The following is a 22866-nucleotide window of genomic DNA, read 5'->3' on the forward strand; positions in this document are numbered from 1 at the left end:
CTAAGGTTAAATAATTTAACCAAATTCACAAGAAATGGCCAAAAAGACAGAACTAAGATTTTAACACAAAGTCCATGCTTTTTTCTTCACTGTATCTCAATGCAGTTCCCTTGAAAAGAGTCTCATAATTGAGTGGAAAACACAGAAGAAAATTTTTATTACTAGAAATGGGAGTGAAGGGAATATGGCTGAGCAGGCGGCCCTGGGAGATGGTTCCACGGAGCAGATGATGAGGATGTCTCAGTAAAGAGAGGCAAATCATGAATAGAACCTCCACCCCTACCTGGGGGTTCTTGTGTTCGGCCAAGCACTAGGCTAAAATGTGGAAACTGGGCATTGACAAAGTACATAGGAATGTGGGCGATTCGGCCTGTAGACCAGCACTGCAGGGGGAGGAGGAAAGTCTTATCAGAGACTGGGCTCAAAGAAAGCCATATGGCAGAGCCACACAGGAGCTGAGGCCCTTGGCTCCTCTACCCCACTCCCGAAAAGCCCAGAACCCTGGCCTACTCACCACACTGAGCAGAGCCCCTTTGTTGAAGGAGGGGTGGAAAGTGATAAGCTGGGCCTGGGCTCCTGGCTCCCCCTGGATAATGCCACTAGGGAAAGAAGAAAAGGTAAGCAGGCAACTAGAGGAGGCAAGATGTGGGTTTAGTGAGGAAAGGCTGGTGAGGAGCCCAGACCTAATGGCCTGCCTAGCACTTACCAAGGAAGTAGCTCAAACACGGGACTGTTTCGAGTGCGAAAAAGGAGGATGACTGGCTTACCATCCTGGACCCTTGGATTTCCTGTAAGAAATGGATGTGGGGACAGGCAGGAACTCTGGAAGCAGAATTTCAGGACAGGAGCATAGAAGAACTGCAGCCAGGGCATGGACACAATGCCAAAATAACTAGGCCTAAGCAAAGTCCTTCCTCCCCACCTCCACCTCTTACCTTTCATGAGCACAGCCAGACGTTCCCCACTAGGATCCCAGACCATGGAGTGAGCCTCTCCCCCGAGTCTATGGGTCAGAACAGTCGGTTGGGAGGGCTCAGCATGGTCCCTCGCACCTTTCACTGTCTCACTGTCAGCTCACCTTTCCTCTCCATCTGGAGTCTGTACTGTTGTCTCAGACAGATCTGCCACAATTGTTGCTGATTTTGCACCTCCAACACGCCCCTTCCCTTCACCTGTAGATAAGGGCAGAGGCTCTTCAGTATAGGAAACAGGCCTCTGCCTTGTCCTCTGCCTTCTCAATCACAGGCATCAACATCCCAGGTCTCCCACACTGCTTTACTTCCCTTCATCCTTCATGGTAATACTATCTATCCCAGAGGGCTCCTGTCTCCCTCAGAGGGTCTTCATCCTGAAGTACCCCGAACTCACCACAACGTTCTGGGAACAAGAGAGAGTAAATCAGTGGTTCCCCCAACACAGTGAACAGCAGCCGGTTCCCATCGGGGCTCCAGCAGCCAGTCTGGAACAGGAAGCAAATGGCAGGGGAAGGGTGGTCTACTGGAGAATGCAGGAGGAAAAGAAGTAGAGGGTAGAGGAGGTAGGGAGACAAGCTCAGGGGACCAGGTGTCTACCTCCTCCCCAGCTTCTGTGAATCTGACCTGACATCGCCCTGACAGTGTAGGCCACCTCTCACAAGTCCACATCTGGGCCTCCCAGACTCTGGGCCAGAAAGAAACAGATGAACAGTTTAGGACCTATGGGTTTCAGAACTTAAACTTCCCTCCCTTTGTCAGTCCCAGGTCAGGTCAAAGAATAGGAATAGGGACAGAAGGTCCTCCTTGCTGCAAGTTCCAGGAGCTAAGTGCCTTTCTCCAGGTCATTTTTTTCCTCCTGCTGTCCACCTCCCACTCACCGAAAGACAGCTGAAGGAGTGGCAGCCAGGACTTTGCTGCCATCTGGGGACCAGAGCAGGTTGGTAACACCACCTCCCCGAAACCAGGGAAGGGGAACACAGGTCTCTGTTGAGATATCCCATACCTAGGAGAGTGGGATCAAGAGAGTGAGACTGAGGAAACTCAAGCACCCCTATCATCTCACAGAAGGAGGCTCCCTTCTTTAAGAACCAAAAGGGGAGGAAGCAGGAAATGGGCCATTAAAACAAGAGGAAATAGGCCCTGGTCGGTTGGCTCAGTGGTAGAGTGTCGGCCTGGCGTGCAGTAGTCCCAGGTTCGATTCCTGGCCAGGGCACACAGGAGAAGCGCCCATCTGCTTCTCCACCCCTCCCCTCTCCTTCCTCTCTGTCTCTCTCTTCCCCTCCCGCAGCCAAGGCTCCATTGGAGCAAAGTTGGCCCGGGTGCTGAGGATGGCTCCTTGGCCTCTGCCCCAGGCGACAGAGCGACGCCCCGGATGGGCAGAGCATTGCCCCCTGGTGGGCGTGCCAGGTGGATCCCGGTTGGGCACATGTGGGAGTCTGTCTGACTGCCTCCCCGTTTCTGGCTTAGGAAAAATACAAAAGAAAAAGAAAAAAAAAACAGGAGGAAATAGCCTGACTGGTAGTGGTACAATGGATAGTGTTGACCTGGTATGCTGAGGTCCCAGGTTTGAAACCCCAAGGTCACCAGCCTCAGTCTGGGCTCATCAGCTTGAGTGCAGGGTTACGGCTTGAGCCCAGGATCATCAATGTGATCGTAAGGTTGCGGCTTGAGCCCAAAAGTCACTGGCTTAAGCAAGGGGTCACTGACTCAGCTTGAGCCCCCTGGTCAAGGCACATATGAGAAGCAATCAATGACTAATTAAAGTGACACAACTACAAGCTGAGGCTTCTCTCTCCCCTCCTTTCTCTCTTCCTGCCTCTCTCTCTCTCAAAAAATAAAAAATAGCCTGATCAGGCAGTGGTGCAGTGGATAGAGCATCAGACTGGGACACGGAAGACCCACGTTTGAGACCCCGAGGTTGCCGGCTTGAGCACGGGCTCATCTTGTTTAAGCAAAGCTCACCAGGTTGAGCCCAAGGTCGCTGGCTCATGCAAGGGGTTACTTGGTCTGCTGTAGCCCCCGGTCAAGGCACATATGAGAAAACAATGAACAACTAAAGTGCCACAATGAAGAACTGATGCTTCTCATCTCTCTCCCTTCCTGTTGGTCTGTCCCTATCTGTCCCTCTGACTCTGTCACCAAAATAAATAAATAAATAAAATAAAAAATAAAACAGAAGGAATGTTTTATATTTACAATTATAGCAGGCAGAATTTTAAGTCCAAGAGTCTGGATGATGCAGCTCCTTCCCTGGGTAAGTTTAAGACTAAATGGACAATTATCCCTCTCCTTTCATGCAGGATATTTTCTACTACCAGGCAAAGAATGTGCTTTCCTCAATCTGAGGGGTGGGGACCAACTCACCAGGATAGCAGCATCTACAGGTGAGGCTGAGAGTAGCCGCCCCCCACTGGGGGCCCAGGCCAAGCTGGTGACAGGTGTATGCCCAGGGTGAGAGAGTACTTGGGCACAGCCAGAAGAGGGTCTGCCAAGGGGAAACAGGGTATGGAGTCAGAAAATGACAAGAATGACCTGACCAGGCGGTGGCGCAGTGGATAGAGCATCGGACTGGGATGCGGAAGACCCAGGCTCGAGACCCCGAGGTCGCCAGTTTGAGCACGGGCTCATCTGGTTTGAGCAAAAGCTCACCAGCTTGAGCCCAACATTGCTGGCTCGAGCAAGGGGTTACTTGGTCTGCTGAAGGCCCGTGGTCAAGGCACACATGAGAAAGCAATCAATGAACAACTAAGGTGTTGCAACGCGCACGAAAAACTAATGATTGATGCTTCTCATCTCTTCGTTCCTGTCTATCTGTCCCTATCTATCCCTCTGACTCTCTCTCTCTGTCTCTGGAAAAAAAAAAAGAGAAAATGACAAGAATGCCTGACCAGCCTGACCTGTGGTGGCGCAGTGGATCAAGCGTCAAACTGAAATGCTGAGGTCGCCGGTTCAAAATCCTGGGCTTGCCCAGTCAAGGCACTTATGAGAGTTGACGCTTCCTGCTCCTCCCCCACCTCTCTCTCTCTCTCTCTCTCTGTCTCTCTTCTCTAAAATGAACAGATAAATAAAAATAATTAAAAAAAAGAAGGAATGCCTGACCAGGTGGTGGCGCAGTAGATAAAGAGCGCTGGCCTGGACTGCTGAGGACCCAGGTTCGAAACCCCAAAGTCACTGGCTTGACTGAGCACGGGCTCACCAGCTTGAGCACAGGGTCACCAGCTTGAGCATGGGATCCTAGATGTAACCCCATGGTCACTGGCTTAAGTCCAAAGGTTGCTGGTTGAAGCCCAAGGTCACTGACTTGCATCCAAGGTTGCTGGCTTGAGCAAGGGGTCATTCCTCCAATCAAAGCACATATGAGAAAGCAGTCAATGAACTAAGGTGCCACAACAAAGAATTGATGCTTGTCATCTCTTTCTCTTCTTGTCTGTCCCTCTCTTTCTCTAGCTAAAAAAAAAAAAAAAAAAAAAAGTAAAGGAAAAATTATCTTAAAATACCAAGAGTTAGAATAAACTTAAAAAAATTAAAAAATTAAAAACTGACAAGAAGAAAGCCCTAATAATTGCCTCCTCCTATTAAATTTCCAAATTTGAGGCCTCTTGGGGCTCAAATCCAGGTTGGAGAAAATGAGTAAGATCATGGAAGTTAAAGGAAAAATAAAGAGCTCTGGTGGTATAGCTTGACTGATTAGTGAGTTGTCCCAAAGCACAGAGGTTGCCAGTTCAATCCCCAGTCAGGGCACATACCGGACAGATTGATTTCCTGTTTTTCTCTCTCTTCCCCTTCCTCTCTCGCTAAAATCAAAAATCAAAAATTTAAAAAAGAAAGTGTAATGTCACCACCAGTAGGTCCATAGAGGAAAATGGGTGAAGCCTGACCAGGTAGTGGCATAGTGGATAGAATATTGGCCTGGGACACTGAGGACCCAGGTTCGAAGGCCCGACATCTCCAGCTTGAGTATAGACTCACCAGCTTGAGCACGGAATTACAGGTTTGAGTGCGGGGTCACCTGCTTGAGTATGGGATCATAGACATGACCTCATGGTCACTTGCTTGAGCCCAAGGTCACTGGCTCTGCTGGAGCCCCCCAATCAAGGCACATATGAGAAAGCAAACAATGAACAACTAAGGTGCCTCAACTATGAGTTGATACTTCTCATCTCTCTCCCTTCCTGTCTGTCCATATCTGTCCTTCTCTCTTGCTAAAAAAATGCTGCAAGAATATCCCCTTGCCTGACCGGGAGGTGGCGCAGTGGATAGAGCGTCGGACTGGGAGGTGGAGGACCCAGGTTCGAGACCTCAAGGTCACCAGCTTGAGTGCGGGCTCATCTGGTTTGAGCAAAGCTCACCAGCTCGGACCCAGGGTCGCTGGCTCAAGCAAGGGGTTACTCAGTCTGCTGCAGCCCCACGGTCAAGGCACATATGAGAAAGCAATCAATGAAAAACTAAGGTGTCGCAACAAAAAAACTAATGATTGATGCTTCTCATCTCTCTCCGTTCCTGTTCCTGTCTGTCTGTCCCTATCTATCCCTTTCTCTGTCACTATAAAAAAAAAAAAGAATATCCCCTTTCTCCTTACATGTCATTATTTATTTGTGTAGAATAGTACAACATGGAATTGGGGGTAAAAGAAAGGCTTGCATATTTTTAAAAAACATGCCAACAGCCTGACCAGGCGGTGGCACAGTGGATAGAGCGTCGAACTGGGATGCGGAAGGATCTGGGTTCGAGACCCCAAGGTCGCCAGCTTGAGCGCGGGCTCATCTGGTTTGAGCAAAGAGCTCACCGGCTTGGACCCAAGGTCGATGGCTCCAGAAAGGGGTTACTCGGTCTGCTGAAGGCCCGCGCTCAGGGCACATATGAGAAAACAATCAATGAACAATTAAGAAGTCGCAACGTGCAACGAGAAACTAATGATAGATGCTTCTCATCTCTCTCCGTTCCTGTCTGTCTGTCCCTCTCTCTGCCTCTGTAAAAAAAAATATATATATATATGCCAACAAATTATTTTCTGAAAAGTTCGTACCACAGTACACTCATCAACTGTGTACAAAAGTACCTGTTTTCCTATTCTTGCTAGTATATAGTAGATATTATTAAACATCTTAGTTTTAATAATACTATCATCCTGAATGGGCAAAAACTGTTCTATATTTTCTTTTAGTGCTACTTATTTTTACATTTATTCTTTTGTCAGTTTGGAATTTATTTGTAAACAAAGGGACTATTATTTTAGCAAGGACTATTATTTTCTAAATGGATAGACAATTATCCCAACACCACTAAAAAAAAAAAAAAAAAAAATTGCCCTGGCCGGTTGGCTCAGTGGTAGAGTGTTGGCCTGGCATGTGAAAGTCCCAGGTTCAATTCCCAGTCAGGGCACACAGCAGAAGCGATCATCTGCTTCTCCACCCCTCCCTCTTTTCTCTCTCTCTTCTCCCACAGCCATGCCTTGAATGGTTCGAGCAAGTTGGCCCTGGGCGCTAAGGATGGCTCTACGGCCTTGCCTCAGGTGCTGAAATGGCTTGGTTGCTGAGCAACGGAGCAGCAGCCCCAGATGGGCAGAGCAATTGCCCTGTGTGTGGGGGGTCTTCCCAGGTGGATGAGGGAAGTGGGGGCACATGTGGGACTCTGTCTCTGCCTCCTCGCCTCTCACTTAAGAAAATCTAAATTTTTTTGCAGTAAAAAGCCAAATTTATCATATATTAAATTTCCATACATTCTTAAATCTGTTTGAATGTTACTGTTACATTGATCTGTATGTCTATTCTTTTTTTTCGTGACAGAGAGTCAGAGAGAGGGACAGACAGACAGGAAGGGAGAGAGACAAGAAACATCAATTTTTCGTTGCAGCTCCTTAGTTGTTCATTGATTGATTTCTCATATTGATTGATTCCTCTTGAGTTGGGGGCTACAGCAGACTAAGTGACCCCTTGCTCAAGCCAGCAACCTTGGGCTCAAGCTGGTGAGCCTTGCTCAAACCAGATGAGCCCACGCTCAAGCTGGCAACCTCGGGGTCTTGAACCTGGGTCTTCCACATCCCAGTCTGACGCTCTATCCACTGCGCCACCACCTGGTCAGGCTGTATGTCTATTCTTACACCAATAACTTTCTATTACTGTAGTTTCATAAAATACTGTAATACCTGGTAAGGCAAGTCTCTTCTCAATAGTCTTTTCAATTTTTTTTCTTTTAGTGAGAGAGAGAGAGAGAGGGATAGACAGGAAGGGAGAGAGATGAGAAGCACCAACTCGTAGTTGTGTCACTTTAGTTCAGTGGTTCTCAACCTGTGGGTCACGACCTCAGCGGGGGTCGAACGGCCAAAACACAGGGGTCGCCTAAAGCCATCGGAAATACATATTTTATTTAAAAATGTATTGTATAATAAATATGTATTTTCCGATGGCTTTAGGTGACCCCTGTGTTTTGGTCGTTCGACCCCCGCTGGGGTCGCGACCCACAGGTTAAGAACCGCTGCTTTAGCCCTGGCCGGTTGGCTCAGCGGTAGAGCGTCGGCCTAGCGTGCGGAGAACCCGGGGTCGATTCCCGGCCAGGGCACACAGGAGAAGCGCCCATTTGCTTCTCCACCCCTCCGCCGCGCTTTCCTCTCTGTCTCTCTCTTCCCCTCCTGCAGCCAGGGCTCCATTGCAGCAAAGATGGCCCGGGCGCTGGGGATGGCTCTGTGGCCTCTGCCTCAGGCGCTAGAGTGGCTCTGGTCGCAACATGGCGACGCCCAGGATGGGCAGAGCATCGCCCCATGGTGGGCGTGCCGGGTGGATCCCGGCCGGGCGCATGTGGGAGTCTGTCTGACTGTCTCTCCCCGTTTCCAGCTTCAGAAAAATGAAAAAAAAAAAAAAAAAAAAAAAAAAAAAGAACCGCTGCTTTAGTTGTTCATTCATTGCTTTCTCATATGTGCCCTGACCAGGGGACAGGGCTCCAGCAGAGCGAGTGACCCCTTGCTCAAGCGAGTGACCTAGGGCTTCAAGCCAGAGACCTTTGGGCTCAAGCCAGCGACCTTGGGCTCAAGCCAGCGACCTTTGGGCTCAAGCCAGCAACCATGGGGTCATATTCATAATCCTACGCTCAAGCTGGTGAGCCCACGCTCAAACCAGGGACCTCAGGGTCTTGAACCTGGGTCCTCAGTGTCCCAGGATGACATTGTATCCAATGTGCAACCGCCTGGTCAGGATAATTTGATATCTTTATGTTCTCTTCTAGTCCTTTTATTTATTTTTACATTTATTATCTTTGTCTTCTTGGTATTTGTATCTAGGCAGACAAAATTTTCCTATTCAGGGATATAGCTTATCTCCATTTATTCATCTATTGTTTAATATTATTTTTCTTTTATTCACTTGAGAAAAAGAAGGGGGAGGAGCATTAAGCATCAACTCCCATATGAGCCTTTACCAGGGAAGCCCAGGGTTTCGAACTGGTGACCTCAGTGTTCCTGGCCAACACTTTATCCACTGCACCACCACAGGTCAGGCTTGTTTAATATTCTTTAATAACTTTCTGCCCAGGCTGGTTGGCTCAGTGGTAGCACAGTGCCTGGCGTGTAGATGTCCCAAGTTCAATTTCCAGTCAGGGTACACCAGAGTAGCAACCATCTGTTTCTCCTCCCTCCCCCCACCCTCCCTCCCTCCAGCCATAGCTCAATAGTTCAAGTGATTTGGCCCTGAGGATGGCTCTGGTGACCTCTGCCTCAGGCGCTAAAAATAGTTCCATTGCCAAGCAATGGAGCAGCGACCTAGAAGGGCAGAGCATCGCCCTTAGGGGGGTGGCTCGGTGGATTCCAGCTGAGGCACATGCGGGAGTCTGTCTGATTCCCCTTCTCTCACTTAAAAAAAAAATTAATGAAAACAAAACAGCCTTCCCAGGTGGTGGTGCAGTGGATAGAGCACTGGCATGGGACATGGAAGACCCAGGTTTGAAACCCCAAGGTTGCCGACTTGAGTGTGGGCTCATCTGGTTTGAGCAAGGCTCACCAGCTTGAGCCCAGGGTCGCTGACTTGAGCAAGGGGTCACTTGCTCTGCTGTAACCCCTAGTCAAGGCACATATGGGAAAGCAGTCAATGAACAACTAAGGTGCCGCAGTTAAGAGTTGATGCTTCTCATCTCTCTCCTTTCCTGTCTATGTGTCCCTATCTGTCCCTCTCTCTCTGTGTCAAAAATTAAAAAACAAAAAAAACAACTTTCTTCAAATATCTAATTCATTAAATAAATTTAACAATTTATTCCTAGTAATTTAGTAACTGTTGTATCTATTATAAATAGAATATTTTTTCCCTTTCAATTTCTCAACCAGTTTTTACTGGTATAAAGGAAGTGTCTTGGATCCAGTCATCTGAGTACATTTAAATTTCTTGTTACATCAGCCTGTGGTGGTGCAATGGATAAAGAGTCGACCTGGAATGAGGAGGTCACTGGTTTGAAATCCCGAGCTCGTTTAACAACAAGTTGATACTTCCCACTCCTCCCCCACCTCTTGCTCCTCTCTCTAAAATCAATCAATAAAATTTTTTTTTTTAAGTGAGAGGAAGGAAGATAGTGAGGTAGACTCCAGCATATGCCATGACCAGGAACTACCTAGCAACCCTCATCTTGGGCCAATGCTCAAACCAAGCTATTTTTAGCACCTGAGGCTAATGCTAGAACCAACCGAAGTATCCCGAGTCTGGACCAACACTCAAACCAATCAAGCCGCTCGCTATGGAAGGAGGAGAGGGAGGGAGAAAGAAGCAGATGGTCACTTCTCTTTGTGTGCCCTGACCAGGAATCAAATTCAGGACATTCATATGCCAGGCCAACACTCTAGCCATGAAGCCAACCAGCCAGGGCTCCAATAAAAAAATTTCTAATTAGATCAAATAGTTTTAGTTGAATCTCATTTCATCTAGATATAAAATCATATCTTAAAAAAAATCTTACCTTCAAGTAAGAATAATTTTCTTTTTCAAGACTTTACCATATTTCTTTTACTTGTCTTACTGTATACACTAGAACCTCCTTAAAAAATGTTGATTAGCCTGACCTGTGGTGGCGCAGTGGGATAAAGCGTCGACCTGGAAGTGCTGAGGTCGCCGGTTCGAAACCCTGGGCTTGCCTGGTCAAGGCACATATGGGAGTTGATGCTTCCTGCTCCTCCCCCCCTTCTCTCTCTCTGTCTCTTCTCTCTCTCTCTCTCTCTCTCTCTCTCTCTCTCTCCCTCTCCTCTCTAAAATGAATAAATTAATTAATTTAAAAAAAAAGAAAACATTAAAAAAAATGTTGATTAATAATGGTGCCAATACCTTGACATTATTGGAAATACCTTTAGTATTTTGTATTTCAACTTAATATGGTAGCTACTAATTTTAAGTAAATATACTTATGTTTTAGGTTGTCTCTTTGTAACTGGAATGTCTGCTTTTTCAGAAGGACATTTATTGATATAAGTATATTTTCCATTAGTTTGCTGATGTAATAAATCATGTGAACAGATTTTGTAATGATGAACAGCAATCTAATTTTTGGAATATCCTACCTGGTTAAGATTTCTAAAAATATGCTTTTGGACTCTATTTGCTAATATTTTATTTAGGGTTTTTTAATCTATGCATAAATATTTTCTTGGTCTTTTTTTTTTTTTTTTTTAGCAAGAGAGAGGCAGAGAGAGATAGAGACAGGAAGGGAGAGAGATGAGAAGCATCAATTTGTAGTAGTGGCACTTCAGTTGTTGACTGATTGCTTTTCATATGTTCCCTGACCAGGGGACCTCAGCTGACCCCTTGCTCAAGCCAGTGACCTTAGGCTCAAGCCAGTGACCATAGGGTCATGTGAATTATCCCATGTTCAAGCTGGCAACCTCAGTGTCCCACATCAATGCTCTATCTACCACACTACAACCAGTCAGGCAATATATTTTCTTTCTTGTACTATTGTTAGGTTTAGGTTTTTGGGTTACATAAGGTATCCTGGGACTGGGCATTAATGGAAAAAATGGTGAACTCTAAACAAAGTCTGGAGTTTAGTTAATAACATAGGAACATCAGTTCGTTAGTTTTAACAACTGTAACATGGTAATACAATAAAAATAGAGAAACAGGGCCCTGGCCAGATAGCTCAGTTAGTTAGAGTGTCATCCTGATATGCCAAAGTTGCAGGTTAAATCTCTGGTCAGAGCACATACAAGAATTAACCAATGAATACATAAGTGTAAAAACAAATAAGACATTTCTCTCTCTCTAAAATCTATATAAAGAGAAGATGAACACCATTAAAAAAATATTGAGGATTGGTCCTGGCTGGTTAGCTCAGTGGTAGAGCATCAGCCCAGCATATGGATGTCCCAGGTTCGATTCCCAGTCAGGGCACACAGGAGAAGCACCCATCTGCTTCTCCACCCCTCCCCCTCTCCTTCTTCTTTCTATCTCTCTCTTCCCCTCCCACAGCCAAGACTCCATTGGAGCAAAGTTAGCCCGGGCGCTGAGGATGGCTCCATGGCCTCCACCTCAGGTGCTAGAATGGCTTCAGCTGCAACGGAGCAATGCCCCAGATGGACAGAGCATTGCTCCCTAGTGGGCATGCCAGGTGGATCCTTGTCGGGCGCATGCGGGAGTCTCTCTTCCTCCCTGCTTCTCACTTCAAAAAAAAAATAAAAATTTGATGGTTCTCATCTCAAACCCTTGTCTGTCTGTCCCTCTCTCTCTGTAATAATAATAATAATAATAATAGGGAAACTGGGTGAAGAATATGCCAAAACTCTTTTGCAACTTTTCTAAAAATCAAAAATTATGCCAAAATAAAGTTTATTAAAAGAAAAATATTAATTAGGAGGATTTCCAAATTTTTCTATAATCTGGGTTAGTTCAAATACAATGGAGATTATTTTTCTTTGACAATTAGATGACACCCTCATAAAGCCATCTCAGCCGGCATCTTCCTTAGTGGCAGAGCTCATCCCTTTCAATTTCTTCAAAAATCCACTTTGATAATTTGTATTTTGCTAGAGAAGCGAATGTTTCCTTTATAGTCTAAACTTCAGATTTTAATCTAAACTTGTATATAATATTCTCTAATAACTATTTTCTTCCATATCTGTGATTATCTCTCCATTCCCATTCTAAAAATAGTGTATTTTGGTTTTCTTTTACCTCAGTAAGGTTGGCCAAAGGTTTCTTTTCTTTATTCATAATTTAAAGGAACAGTTTCTGGTTTTATATTCAGTTAGTTCTCCTAGGTGTTTTTTTCCAAGTTCACTGGTTTCAATTTATATCCATATTAATTTTTTCCACCTTACTTTAAACCTCTGACAGTCCAATAAAAGAGACAGCCTTTCCTTCCACTCCATAATTCATAGATATACTTCCCACAATTCCAGATCCCCTACTTCTGCCCCTTTCTCTAGATTAAAGTACTCTCAAAACCTCCACCTTGACCTTAGAGCTACTTCCGCCATGGGAATTGCTCTGAGGACAAAGAACTTCTCTTTCTCGACGTCCTCAGTCCCCTTAGCAGGACCACACCCTCAGGCTAAGGTTAGATAGAGTGGGACTCACCTGGTAGACAAGGAAGTGGGATCCAGGGTCCAGATGAGAATGCAGCTCTGACAGGCCACAGCCAAGACAGAGGCACTGAGGGGCTTCCACGCCAGAGCTGCCACATTTCGCTGTAGCCGGTGTTTCAGAGAGGGAACTATAGTGCTGAAGTGAAAGAGTAGGGGATTTAGTCAAACATGGACACTAAGGCTTAGGGGACCTGAAGACAGGTGAGAGGCAAATTCACCTGATTATCCAAGGCCTGGGGGTACTGTGGGAAGAAGGATAAGAAAAAAGTTATATCTGGACAGAGGACACATCTAGGTCTGGGAGGAGCCCTGTGGACCAGGCCCAGGAACTGCAGGACTCCACTGGGACCAAGGCTAGAGAGGGAAATGAAGACTCATCTTTAGAGATGAAGAGGCAGAGCCTGCCCAGAAGGCCCCCCACATACCTGTTAACATTATACACACGAATTGAGTCATCTAGGAGGGCCACTGCAAACTTGTTGGTGTGGGGGTGCCATGCAAACATCCTCAAGCAGCAGCTGGACCTGGGACAGGAATGAGCATGAAGAGTCTAAACCTACACCTACTCTTGCCCCAGGCCCAGGAGCTCAGACTCCTTTTCACATGAGGACATTATTATTTTTCACTTTTTCTTTTTCTCCCCATTGATTTTGAAAGAGAGGAAAGGGAGGCAGGAGAGAGAAAGAGAGAGAAGCTTCAACTCATTGTTCCACTTAGTTATGCACCCATTGATTGCTTCTCATATGTGCCCTGACCAGGGCTTGAAGCACTGACCTTGGAGTTGAGCCAGCACCCTCAGAATAGAGCTGGTGATCTTGGATCAAACCAGTGACCTCAGTGCTCCAGGACAGTGCTCTATCCACTGCGCCACTGGCCAAGCCTCACTTTTTCTTTTACTCCTTTTTTCTTTAAGATTTTATTTATTCATTTTAGTGTGGGGGAGAGAGAAAGAGAAAGAGAGAAGGGAGGGAGGAGCAGGAAGCATCCACTTCCATATGTGCCTTGACCAGGCAAGTCTAGGGTTTCAAACCAGCGACCTCAGCGTTCGAGGTCGACGCTCTATCACTGCGCCACCACAGGTCAGGCTCTCTTTTATTCCTTTTGAATAGTAGAAGGAGTGACAATGTGGGTAACAGTCAGGAAAGGGGAGAGAGGAATCTGTGCATTGACTTCCCTCTCCCCAAAAGCCCCAGAGCTTGTACACTCACCAATTTATGACTTGGGTGAATTCAGCAATCAGATCTTCACTCCTGAGCTGTAAAATCAAATTGGATAGAGGATGTACTGGGACAAAGGGAGCTTAACTTCTCAATGTTCCCACTGGACCACTCCCACCCTCTGCAGGCTTCCAACCCCACCCTGCTCTTAAGGGATGGGAAGTGGAGAGAGGGTGGGAGTAGAGAGGGCCAGGAAGCCAAACTTACAGACACATGTGGGAACAGGGACCCATGGAGGGAGGATGCCCACTGACAGAGTGCCAGGGCCCAGCTGGACACAGTCTTCACCCACTCAAACACTGTGGAGTTGAGAAAGCAGCTCTGGTTAAACCATTCACAGAGCTCTAACTGGGCACCCTCTTACGTGAGGGAGCATTCCCAAGGTCCTTCCATATAAGTGCTTCTGGCCGCTCACTCTGGGGTTTGCAGCATAGTTAGAGGGGAGAAGTAGAAATGGCAGCAGTGCAGACAACTGGGCTAGGACAAACAGGCTAAAGGGAAATGGGTTGGGCCAACAAGTACCAGGATAAGTTAAGGAGAATATGGAAGGGAGATGCCAATAGCAAAACTAGAAAGGGCTGAAGAGAATAATACTTACCCTCCTCCTCAGAGTTTGCAATTTCATTTAGCACCCCAAATAGGCCCACATCACGCCTGATGAGGAGAGGAAGCTTAGTCAGATTACTCTGATCTCTTTAGTATACCTTGTGCAAATTTCATTTATTCACTCAATAAACATGCATTACAAATAAGAGAATTCAGCTTGACCTGTGGTGGTACAGTGGATAAAGCGTTGACCTGGAACACTGAACTCGCCAGTTTGAAACCCCAAGCTTGCCCAGTCAAGGCACATACAAGAAGCAACTACTATGAGTTGATGCTTCCTGCTCCTCCTCCCCTCTCTCTAAAAATATCAATAAATAAAATCTAAAAAAAGAGAATTCACATTTATTGAGTGGCAACTATGTGCCATTCACTTATATTGTTCTTTCATTTAATTATCATACTAAAATGGGCACTCTGCTTATTTCACCAATGAGGCAACCAACTCAGATGTCTCTCAGGGCTTTAGAAGCAGGTCAGGTCAAGGAGTCAAGACTTGCCCTAAGACAGCCATGGAAGGATATTAAGTAGAAGAATAAACTAATCACATTATTATTTTTAAAAGATCAGTCTGGCTGCAGATTAGAGGGAGTAAGAGCTTTAAGCAGAAGAATAAACTAATCACATTATCTTTTTTTTTTTTTTTTGTATTTTTCTGAAGCTGGAAATGGGGAGGCAGTCAGACAGACTCCCGCATGAACCTGACCGGGATCCATCTGGCACGCCCACCAGGGGGCGATGCTCTGCCCATCTGGGGCGTCGCTCTGTCGCGACCAGAGCCACTCTAGTGCCTGGGGCAGAGACCAAGGAGCCATCCTCAGTGCCCGGGCCATCTTTGCTCCAATGGAGTCTCAGCTGCGGGAGGAGAAGAGAGAGACAGAGAGGAAGGAGAGGGGGAAGGGTGGAGAAGCAGATGGGCGCTTCTCCTGTGTGCCCTGGCTGGGAATTGAACCCGGGACTTCCGCACGCCAGGCCGACGCTCTACCACTGAGCCAACTGGCCAGGGCCGCACATTATTATTTTTAAAAGATCAGTCTGGCTGCAGATTAGAGGGAGTAAGAGCATCAATAGCAAGTCTGGCCCAGGACACTAATTTTTTTTTTTTTTTTTAAGTTAGAGGAGGGGACATTGTGAGACAGACTCCCTCCTCATGTGCCCCAACCAGGATACACTGGGGAACCTGTCTGTGGCCAAATGCTTGAATCAGCCAAGCTATCCTCAGCACTTCCTGAGACCGATGCTCAGACCAATGATGCTCAGTGCCCAGGGCCAACACTCGAACCCATCCAGCCACTGGCTGCCAAAGGGGAAGAGAGAGAGGAGAGGGATGGAGAAGCAGATGGTTGCTTCTCTTGTGTGCCTTGACTGGGGATCAAACCCAGGACGTCCCCACACCAGGCTCTCTCTATCCACTGAGCAAACTGGACAAAGCCCCAGGCCGCCAACATTTAAGGGACATCATAAAGAGAAGCAGCAACTGGAGAGGCAGAAAGTGAGAAAAGGCCCAGGACTGAATGGCTTTCAGACAATGAACTGATGTTTTAACTTCACTCACACAAAGAGTCATGCATATTAAACGATACTCTAATACCAAATATTGAAGTTTGATAACACATGTGCTGGGAAACACACTCTTGTACACTGCTGATAGGTCTGTAAATATGCACAATTTCAATAGAGCGCTAATTGACAACACCCATGAAATTACAAATGAACATACCCTTTGACCCTAGCTACTTCATCTGTAGGGACTCACTCGACACATCACAATGATAATAAGAGCTAACTCTTGAGGGGGTTAATATGGGCTGGGCACTGTTCTCAAGTGTTTTACATCTACTAACTGAATTAATCATCACTACCAACTTGTAAGATAGGTTCCACGTTACAGATGAAGAAATTGAGGAACAGAGAGATTTGTCCAAGGTTACAAGCTAAAAAAAAGTGGCACAAAGGCCTGGCCTGTTGGCTCAGTGGTAGAGGGTCGGCCTGGCATGTGGATGTCACAGGTTCCCAGTCAGGGTACACAGGAGAGGCAACCATCTGCTTCTCTACCCCTCTTGCTCCCCTCTCTATCTTCTCCTCCCACAGCCATAGCTTAATTGGTTCCAGCGACTTAGCCCCAGGTGCTGAGGAAGGCTGCGTGGCCTCTGCCTCAGGCAGTAAAAGTGGTGGCTCAGCTGTTCCAGCCAGAGCAACACCCCGGATGGTCTTGCCGGGTGGATCTTGGTAGGGTGCATACAGGAGTCTGTCTGGACACCTCCCTTCCTCTCAATTAAAAAAATAAAAAAAGTGGCACAGCCAGAAACTGAATCCATCGCTGGCCTGTGGTGGTGCAGTGGATAGAATGTTGACCTGGAAAGCTGAAGTCACCAGTTCAAAACCCCGGGCTTGCCTGGTCAAGGCACATATGACAAGCAATCAATGAAAAACTAAAGCAAAGCAACTATGAGTTGATACTTCTCATTCCCTTCACCCTCTCTTCTCTCTGTAAAATTAATAAATAATTTAAAAAGTAAAATAAAATAAAATTTTACAAAGTGACACAGGCAGGAACTGAATCCAGACAGTATGGCTCCACCCTTACATATGCAAAATGAATGACCTACGTACAAGGTTATTCACTGCAATCTTATCCCTAACCTTGCAGAGCTTCACGTGAAGCCTCAGAAAGTGGTAATAACATGAGGTATGGGTAGGGAACAGGTTCACATAATCAAACTGGAAAGCAAGGCAAGTCATCAGAGATGAAATGGAAATACTGTTGCACAGCCACGAGTTCAACAATAAGGACTGATCATTTTAATGATATGATATGCAGCTCTGAGCTACAGATAGCCTAGCAGCCTGAGGCAGAGGGGTGATGACCTCAATTTTTCCAGAATCTGTAGACAGTGACCCAGGAGACCCTTTGCCATGTCTCACCAAATATTGATGCATCTCTTCCACACTTGCTCCCGATGATGGATGAAAGCAGTTCTTGTGCCATGGTCCAGTCTTCCAGGGGCCTTCAGTGGATCCTTAGACAGGTTTAGGACAGGAAGATTGACCCACTATAGCCCAGAAGTGAGAGGTATGATAATGAGTCAGTCTCTTCCACAAAACTGCTGAACGTCCTGCCATTTCCAGCCCATGGCTAGACTAAGGGTAAGAGGCTCGAGAGACCTGTTTCCCATTTCCACAAATATAACACTTGAGAAAACCGGAGAATAGGCCTTAGCTCCCTTATCTATAAAACTACAAAAATGTTTCAGTTTCTGTGCTTATTAAATAAAGCCTTATAATATTCGTAAATACAGGACTCTGAACCTCCTTCTTACAGAGCAAATGTTCAATGAACGTCAGTTTTTCTTCTATTTCCTTCCCACGGGGTGGGGGGCACGTTCCAGGTTGTGTTTTTTCAGTTCTCCCAGATACTGTCCCCATCTTCTCAGTACTTCTCCGCCCTCCTATTCCGTAGATTTGCCCTCACATTCCCTTCACTCCCTCTAAGTCTGCTCCACAGCTCCTCACCATCCCTCATCTTCAAATCCCAGCCCTAAAATACATTCCTGCCCTTCTATTCTTCGCCAGGGCAGGCGGTTTCCAGTCCGCCACGTGGGGACCGCGACCCCGCCCCTGCCACGCTGCCTCGGGTCTCCGGTTTTCTCTGACTTTGCCCCCTCCCTTCTCGCCCTAGCCACCTGGCCCCGGAAGTCAGAAGGCAGATTCTCATAGCTATTGCCTGTCACCAGCTCGTTATTGTACTCGTATAGGGTGATTTGACCCCTAGGCGGAAGCGGAGGGAACAACCCCAAGGAGCACATCTTGCCGCTCCCGAAGATGTCCGGAATCAGCCGTTTTAGTTCCCGGGCTGGATTGGGATGAGTACGGGTAGCCTCCTGGGACAAACAAGCCTTGCGAAAAAGCTCAACGGAAGTGAAGAGTATAACTGTGAAGAAGGACGCCTTCGCAGTCCGAGGACAGACTCCCAGGACTTCCTCACGCGCCGCCTGGCGGCTGGAGGGGGAACGGCGGGGACAGGTCCGCAGGGACAACCCCCTCCAAGTAGGCCGGGAAGATTTTGTTTTTCTCCTGTGGGGCTGCTGTTTTTCCCAGTTCCGAATTCCCCAGCACAGTCTTAGCGCTTGGAAAGCCCAAAATAAGCCACGTTTAGGGAAGTACCTAATTAAACCCTCCCAGGACTGTGGATCGCCCAAGGAAAACAGACCGTGTCACCCTGGCAGCTGGCTGAAAAGCCTCCAGGAGAAGAACAATCAGAAAAGACCTTGAGAATAAGAGTGTTGCGCTTGCCCGAAACTCCGGCCCCCAGTGGTAGGTGTACTGGAAGGAAAAGGGAGAACAGTTGGGGGGTAAAAAAGATATCCTGAGCACTTATAAGCGTTTTATAATTTCTACGACAACCCCATGAGGTAGGTACTATTATGTTATGAAGAGAGTGAGTCACAGAGAAATTTTATCTAAAAATACCAAAAGCAGGAATTCTGACTTCAGAATAAAAGTGGGGAACTTACGGCCAAGCGCAGCCCGCGCCACCAATCCGCGTTCCGGAAGGAGCAGGCCTGCGGCGCAAGAGCGATGACTCCTTCTCCAGCTAAGCATAGAGCCAAGATGGATGATATTGTGGTGGTAGCTCAAGGCTCCCAGGCCTCACGGAACGTCAGCAATGATCCTGATGTCATCAAATTACAAGAGATTCCAACCTTCCAACCACTTTTGAAAGCACTATTCACAGTGGCCAAGACATGGAAACAACCAAAAAGCCCTTCAATAGAAGACTGGATAAAGAAGATGTGGCACATATACACTATGGAATACTACTCAGCCATAAGAAATGATGACATCAGATCATTTACAGCAAAATGGTGGGATCTTGATAACATTATAAGGAGTGAAATAAGTAAATCAGAAAAAAACAAGAACTACATGATTCCATACATTGGTGGAACATAAAAATGAGACTAAGAGACATGGACAAGTGTGTGGTGGTTACCAGGGGTGGGGGAAGGGAGGACAGGGGGAGAGTTAGGGGGAGGGGGAGGGGCACAGAGAACTAGATAGAGGGTGGCGAAGGACAATCTGACTTTGGGCGAGGGGTATGCAACATAATTTAATGACAAGGTAACCTAGACATGTTTTCTTTGAATATATGTACCCTGATTTATTAATGTCATCCCATTACCATTAATAAAAATTTATTTAAAAAAAAAAAAAAAAAAAAAGAATAAAAGTGAAACTGATCTTACTCTATCTTCTCTATCTTAACTCCATAAGATGGAACTAGAACTGGAGTCTAATGCAGAATGGGGGCTCCTCTGCTTAGGGCTGTGTGGCTTTAGGAAAATCCTTGAATTGTTTGAACCTCAGCTTCTTCACTTGCAGAGTATTCAAATTATTTCACGTGGTTTCTCATTCAGAATAATGGAAATGAAGCCATTTAACAAATTATACCTGACTTGTGGTGGTGCAGTGGATAAAGTGTCCGCCTGGAATGCTGAGACCGCTGGTTCTAAACCCTGGGCTTGCCCAGTCAGGGCACATATGAGAAGCAACTACAAGTTGATGCTTCCTAATTCTTCGCCACCCTTTCTCTCCTCTCTCTAAAATCAATAAATGAAATCCTTAAAAATAATAAAACAAGGCCCTGGCCGGTTTGCTCAGTGGTAGAGCGTCGGCCTGGTGTGCAGAAGTCCCGGGTTTGATTCCTGGCCAGGGCACACAGGAGAAGCGCCCATCTGCTTCTCCACCCCTCCCCCTCTCCTTCCTCTCTGTCTCTCTCTTCCCCTCCCGCAGCCAAGGCTCCATTGGAGCAAAGATGGCCCGGGCGCTGGGGATGGCTCCGTGGCCTCTGCCTCAGGCGCTAGAGTGGCTCTGGTCGCAACAGAGCGACGCCCCAGATGGGCAGAACGTCGCCCCCTGGTGGGCGTGCCGGGTGGATCCCGGTCGGGCGCATGCGGGAGTCTGTCTGACTGCCTCCCCTTTTCCAGCTTCAGAAAAATACAAAATAATAATAATAATAATAATAATAATAATAATAAAACAAGTTATAAAGTGCCAAATAGATATCAGAGATCATTAGCCATAACTGTCATGAACTAGGTGACCTTGGGCATTGGTTCTTCATTTAGCAAATGTTAATGAGCAAATTCCAAGGACCCCGCTCTGGAGACAGAGAAATGTTTAAGGCATAGTCCCCACTCCCAAGAGCTGCCAGTCTTGTGGAAGAACCTAAGAAGCATTCTAGTTTATCATTTTTAGATTCTGTGTCTGCGCTCTTTCCTACCTGAAAAGTTACTCTCCAAAAGAGTTATTCCCTGGTTAGAAAACAAGGACTGTAGAATGTTAAGGGCTATAGGACTCATCTGAGGATCTTACTAAAGTGCAGATTTTGGATGAACCTCTGAATCCGAATTTCCAAAAAGCTCCCAAATGATACTTCACAGACCACACTTTCAATAGCCCACAACTTTAATTTGCTAGATTTGTTTATTGTCACCTGGCCAGTCACAGAAGGCTTAAAGAGTATAATGGGACCTTTTGGGGAAACTGCCTAGAAAAGCTGTCCTTCAGAAGGGGAAGCAGGACAGGTTTGAAGGTAGAGGGAATCTGTAATGCTGACAAATCAGGGGTGAGTGCTGAGAACCCACCACAATTTTTAAAATAAGGTTTATTTTATTAATTTTAGAGAGCGGAAAGGAGAGAGACAGGAACATCTGTTTCTGTATGTGCCCTGACCAGGGATCACACCGGCTACCTCTGTGTTTCTGGAAGAAGTTCCAACCAACCGAACTATCTGGCTAGGGCCACAATCTTTTTTATTTTTATTTTTTAATGAGAGGAGGGGAGATACTGGTAGACAGACCCCTGCATGTGCCTCTACTGGGATTCACCTGGCAACCCGTCTTGGACCAATGCTCGGATCAAGAAAACTATCCTCAGTGCCTAAGGCCAGCGCTCAAACCAGTCGAGCTGCTGGCTGTGAGAAGGGAAAAAAGAGAGAGAAGGGGGAGAGAGAGGGAAAGAGAAGCAGCTGATCACTTTTCATGTGTGCCCAGACCAGGAATTGAACCCAGGACATCCACACGCTGGGCTGACATTCTGTCCATTGCCCGGCTGAACATTCTATCCACTGAAACAACCAGCCAGAGCCACACAGTTTTTAAAAATATATATTTTATTTATTGATTTTAGAGAAATGAGAGATGCAGGGCAGGAAGCATCATCACCTAGCAGCCGCTTCTTGTATGTGTCTTGATCCGGCAAGCCCAGGCTTTCAAACTGGTGACCTCAGCATTCCAGGTTAACACTTTATCCACTGCGCCACCACAGCTCAGGCCACCAAGATTTTTTTTGTTGTTTTGTCTCAGTCGTCATACGGTCCAACCCAAAGATACCTCCAAGAAATCACTATAGCATGGGCCTGCAACTTCCACCTCCCTTTGATGAAGCCAGATTTTCACCAACAGGTTGTGTTATAATTATCAGGTAGGTGTCTGCCTCTTAACCCGTAGTGAGAACTGGAGAGGAGGGCTATGCTATGTGTATTAACATTCCACCCATCGCCTTCCCCATACTGCTTATTTAACGTTCCTTGGATGGTTTTCACAACTTGCAAATTCTGGGGAGGCTGTGTAAATTAAGGTCTAGCGCACTCCCCGCTAACTTCACCAGGGGGTGCGGCGGCCCCGACGACACAGCGACTGTGACCCACCGTCCTGGGGGTTGGGAGCGCATAGCAGGAGGTCTCCACCATCCCCAACCATCTGGGCGGGAAACCGAGGCAGTATCGGGGCTACTGCCCGAGACTTCTAATATGGCCCCCCCACTTTGAAAGGCATCGCTGGAGCCTGGGTGCCTGGAGCTCGGCCCGCCCCTTCCCGGGCGCCCGGGCCAGGGCTGGTAACCAGGCGCACATGTCCCGCCCGACCCTGTTTGTCCTGGCGGCGCGCCGCCGCTATTTGAGGCGGTTTTTATCTCCCAGAAACCAGCAAAACCCCAAGCGGAGTCTAGGGAAGATCAAAGGGGCCGAGGGGCTAGGGAGGGGAGGACCGCGGGGCTGCGGCCGGCGGGAGCTGGCACCGGACAGATGAAGACCCGGAGGCAAGAGGGCCAGGCCCTGGGGGGTCCGGAGGAGCCCGCTGAGAGGGGCAGGGGTGGGAATACGGGGTCCATTCCGGGTCTCGCAAACCAGCTTCCAGCCTTCCCCCCGCCCTCAGATGCCCCAACCCCCTCCCCCCAGTCTGCCTCCAACCACTGCCCCCAGCCCACTGAAGAAGTCCTCGGAATGCAGATTTCTTCAAAGTGCCTTTGAAGTCGGGCCCCGCCGGAGGGCAGGAGATTTCGCACCTGGCAGAGGGCGTGAGGGCGGCCGACTGGGGAGGGGGCTAGCACCCTGAGATCACCTGGCTCTCTGCCTCGGCCCCGCCGCCCCCTGCCCCCCACCTCTGGCGCGGCGACACGGTTCCTGAGCCCGCGGGAGCGACCCTAATCTGAGCCGCCGCCTGTAGTCGGGCCCAGGCCGGGG

The 22866-nt window shown here is 47.4% G+C and overlaps 1 protein-coding gene across 2 annotated transcripts; it reads right to left on the reverse strand.

Moving 5' to 3' along the window:
* Nucleotides 1-128: 128 nt before the first annotated feature.
* Nucleotides 129-18236, reverse strand: AAAS (aladin WD repeat nucleoporin). Of its 2 annotated transcripts, none has more exons than XM_066369572.1 (16): nt 18026-18236; nt 17268-17395; nt 14338-14393; nt 13947-14038; nt 13731-13777; nt 12948-13046; nt 12515-12658; nt 3339-3459; nt 1853-1977; nt 1599-1659; nt 1369-1459; nt 1079-1172; nt 936-1003; nt 707-788; nt 515-599; nt 129-383 (listed from the first exon to the last, which is right to left on the reverse strand). In XM_066369572.1, exons 1-16 carry the CDS (start codon nt 18146-18148, stop codon nt 162-164), a joined length of 1638 nt encoding a protein of 545 aa, XP_066225669.1. In that variant the 5' UTR covers nt 18149-18236; the 3' UTR covers nt 129-161. The 2 variants fall into 2 exon arrangements, with proteins under 2 accessions (XP_066225669.1, XP_066225670.1); XM_066369573.1 differs by lacking the exon at nt 18026-18236 and adding an exon at nt 17856-17987.
* Nucleotides 18237-22866: the final 4630 nt, after the last annotated feature.

The sequence above is a fragment of the Saccopteryx leptura genome, chromosome 2 (genome assembly GCF_036850995.1).
Source record: "Saccopteryx leptura isolate mSacLep1 chromosome 2, mSacLep1_pri_phased_curated, whole genome shotgun sequence".
NCBI lineage: Eukaryota > Metazoa > Chordata > Mammalia > Chiroptera > Emballonuridae > Saccopteryx > Saccopteryx leptura.

Coding starts and splice junctions, on each gene's coding strand:
- AAAS (XM_066369572.1), bottom strand. CDS start 18,148: ATGTGCTCCTTGGGGTTGTTCCCTCCGCTTCCGCCTAGGGGTCAAATC. Junction 13,047..13,730: donor TTCACCCAAGTCATAAATTG/GTGAGTGTACAA, acceptor TTCCTGTCCCAG/GTCCAGCTGCTGCTTGAGGA. Junction 1,660..1,852: donor ACTCCTTCAGCTGTCTTTCG/GTGAGTGGGAGG, acceptor TTTCTGGCCCAG/AGTCTGGGAGGCCCAGATGT.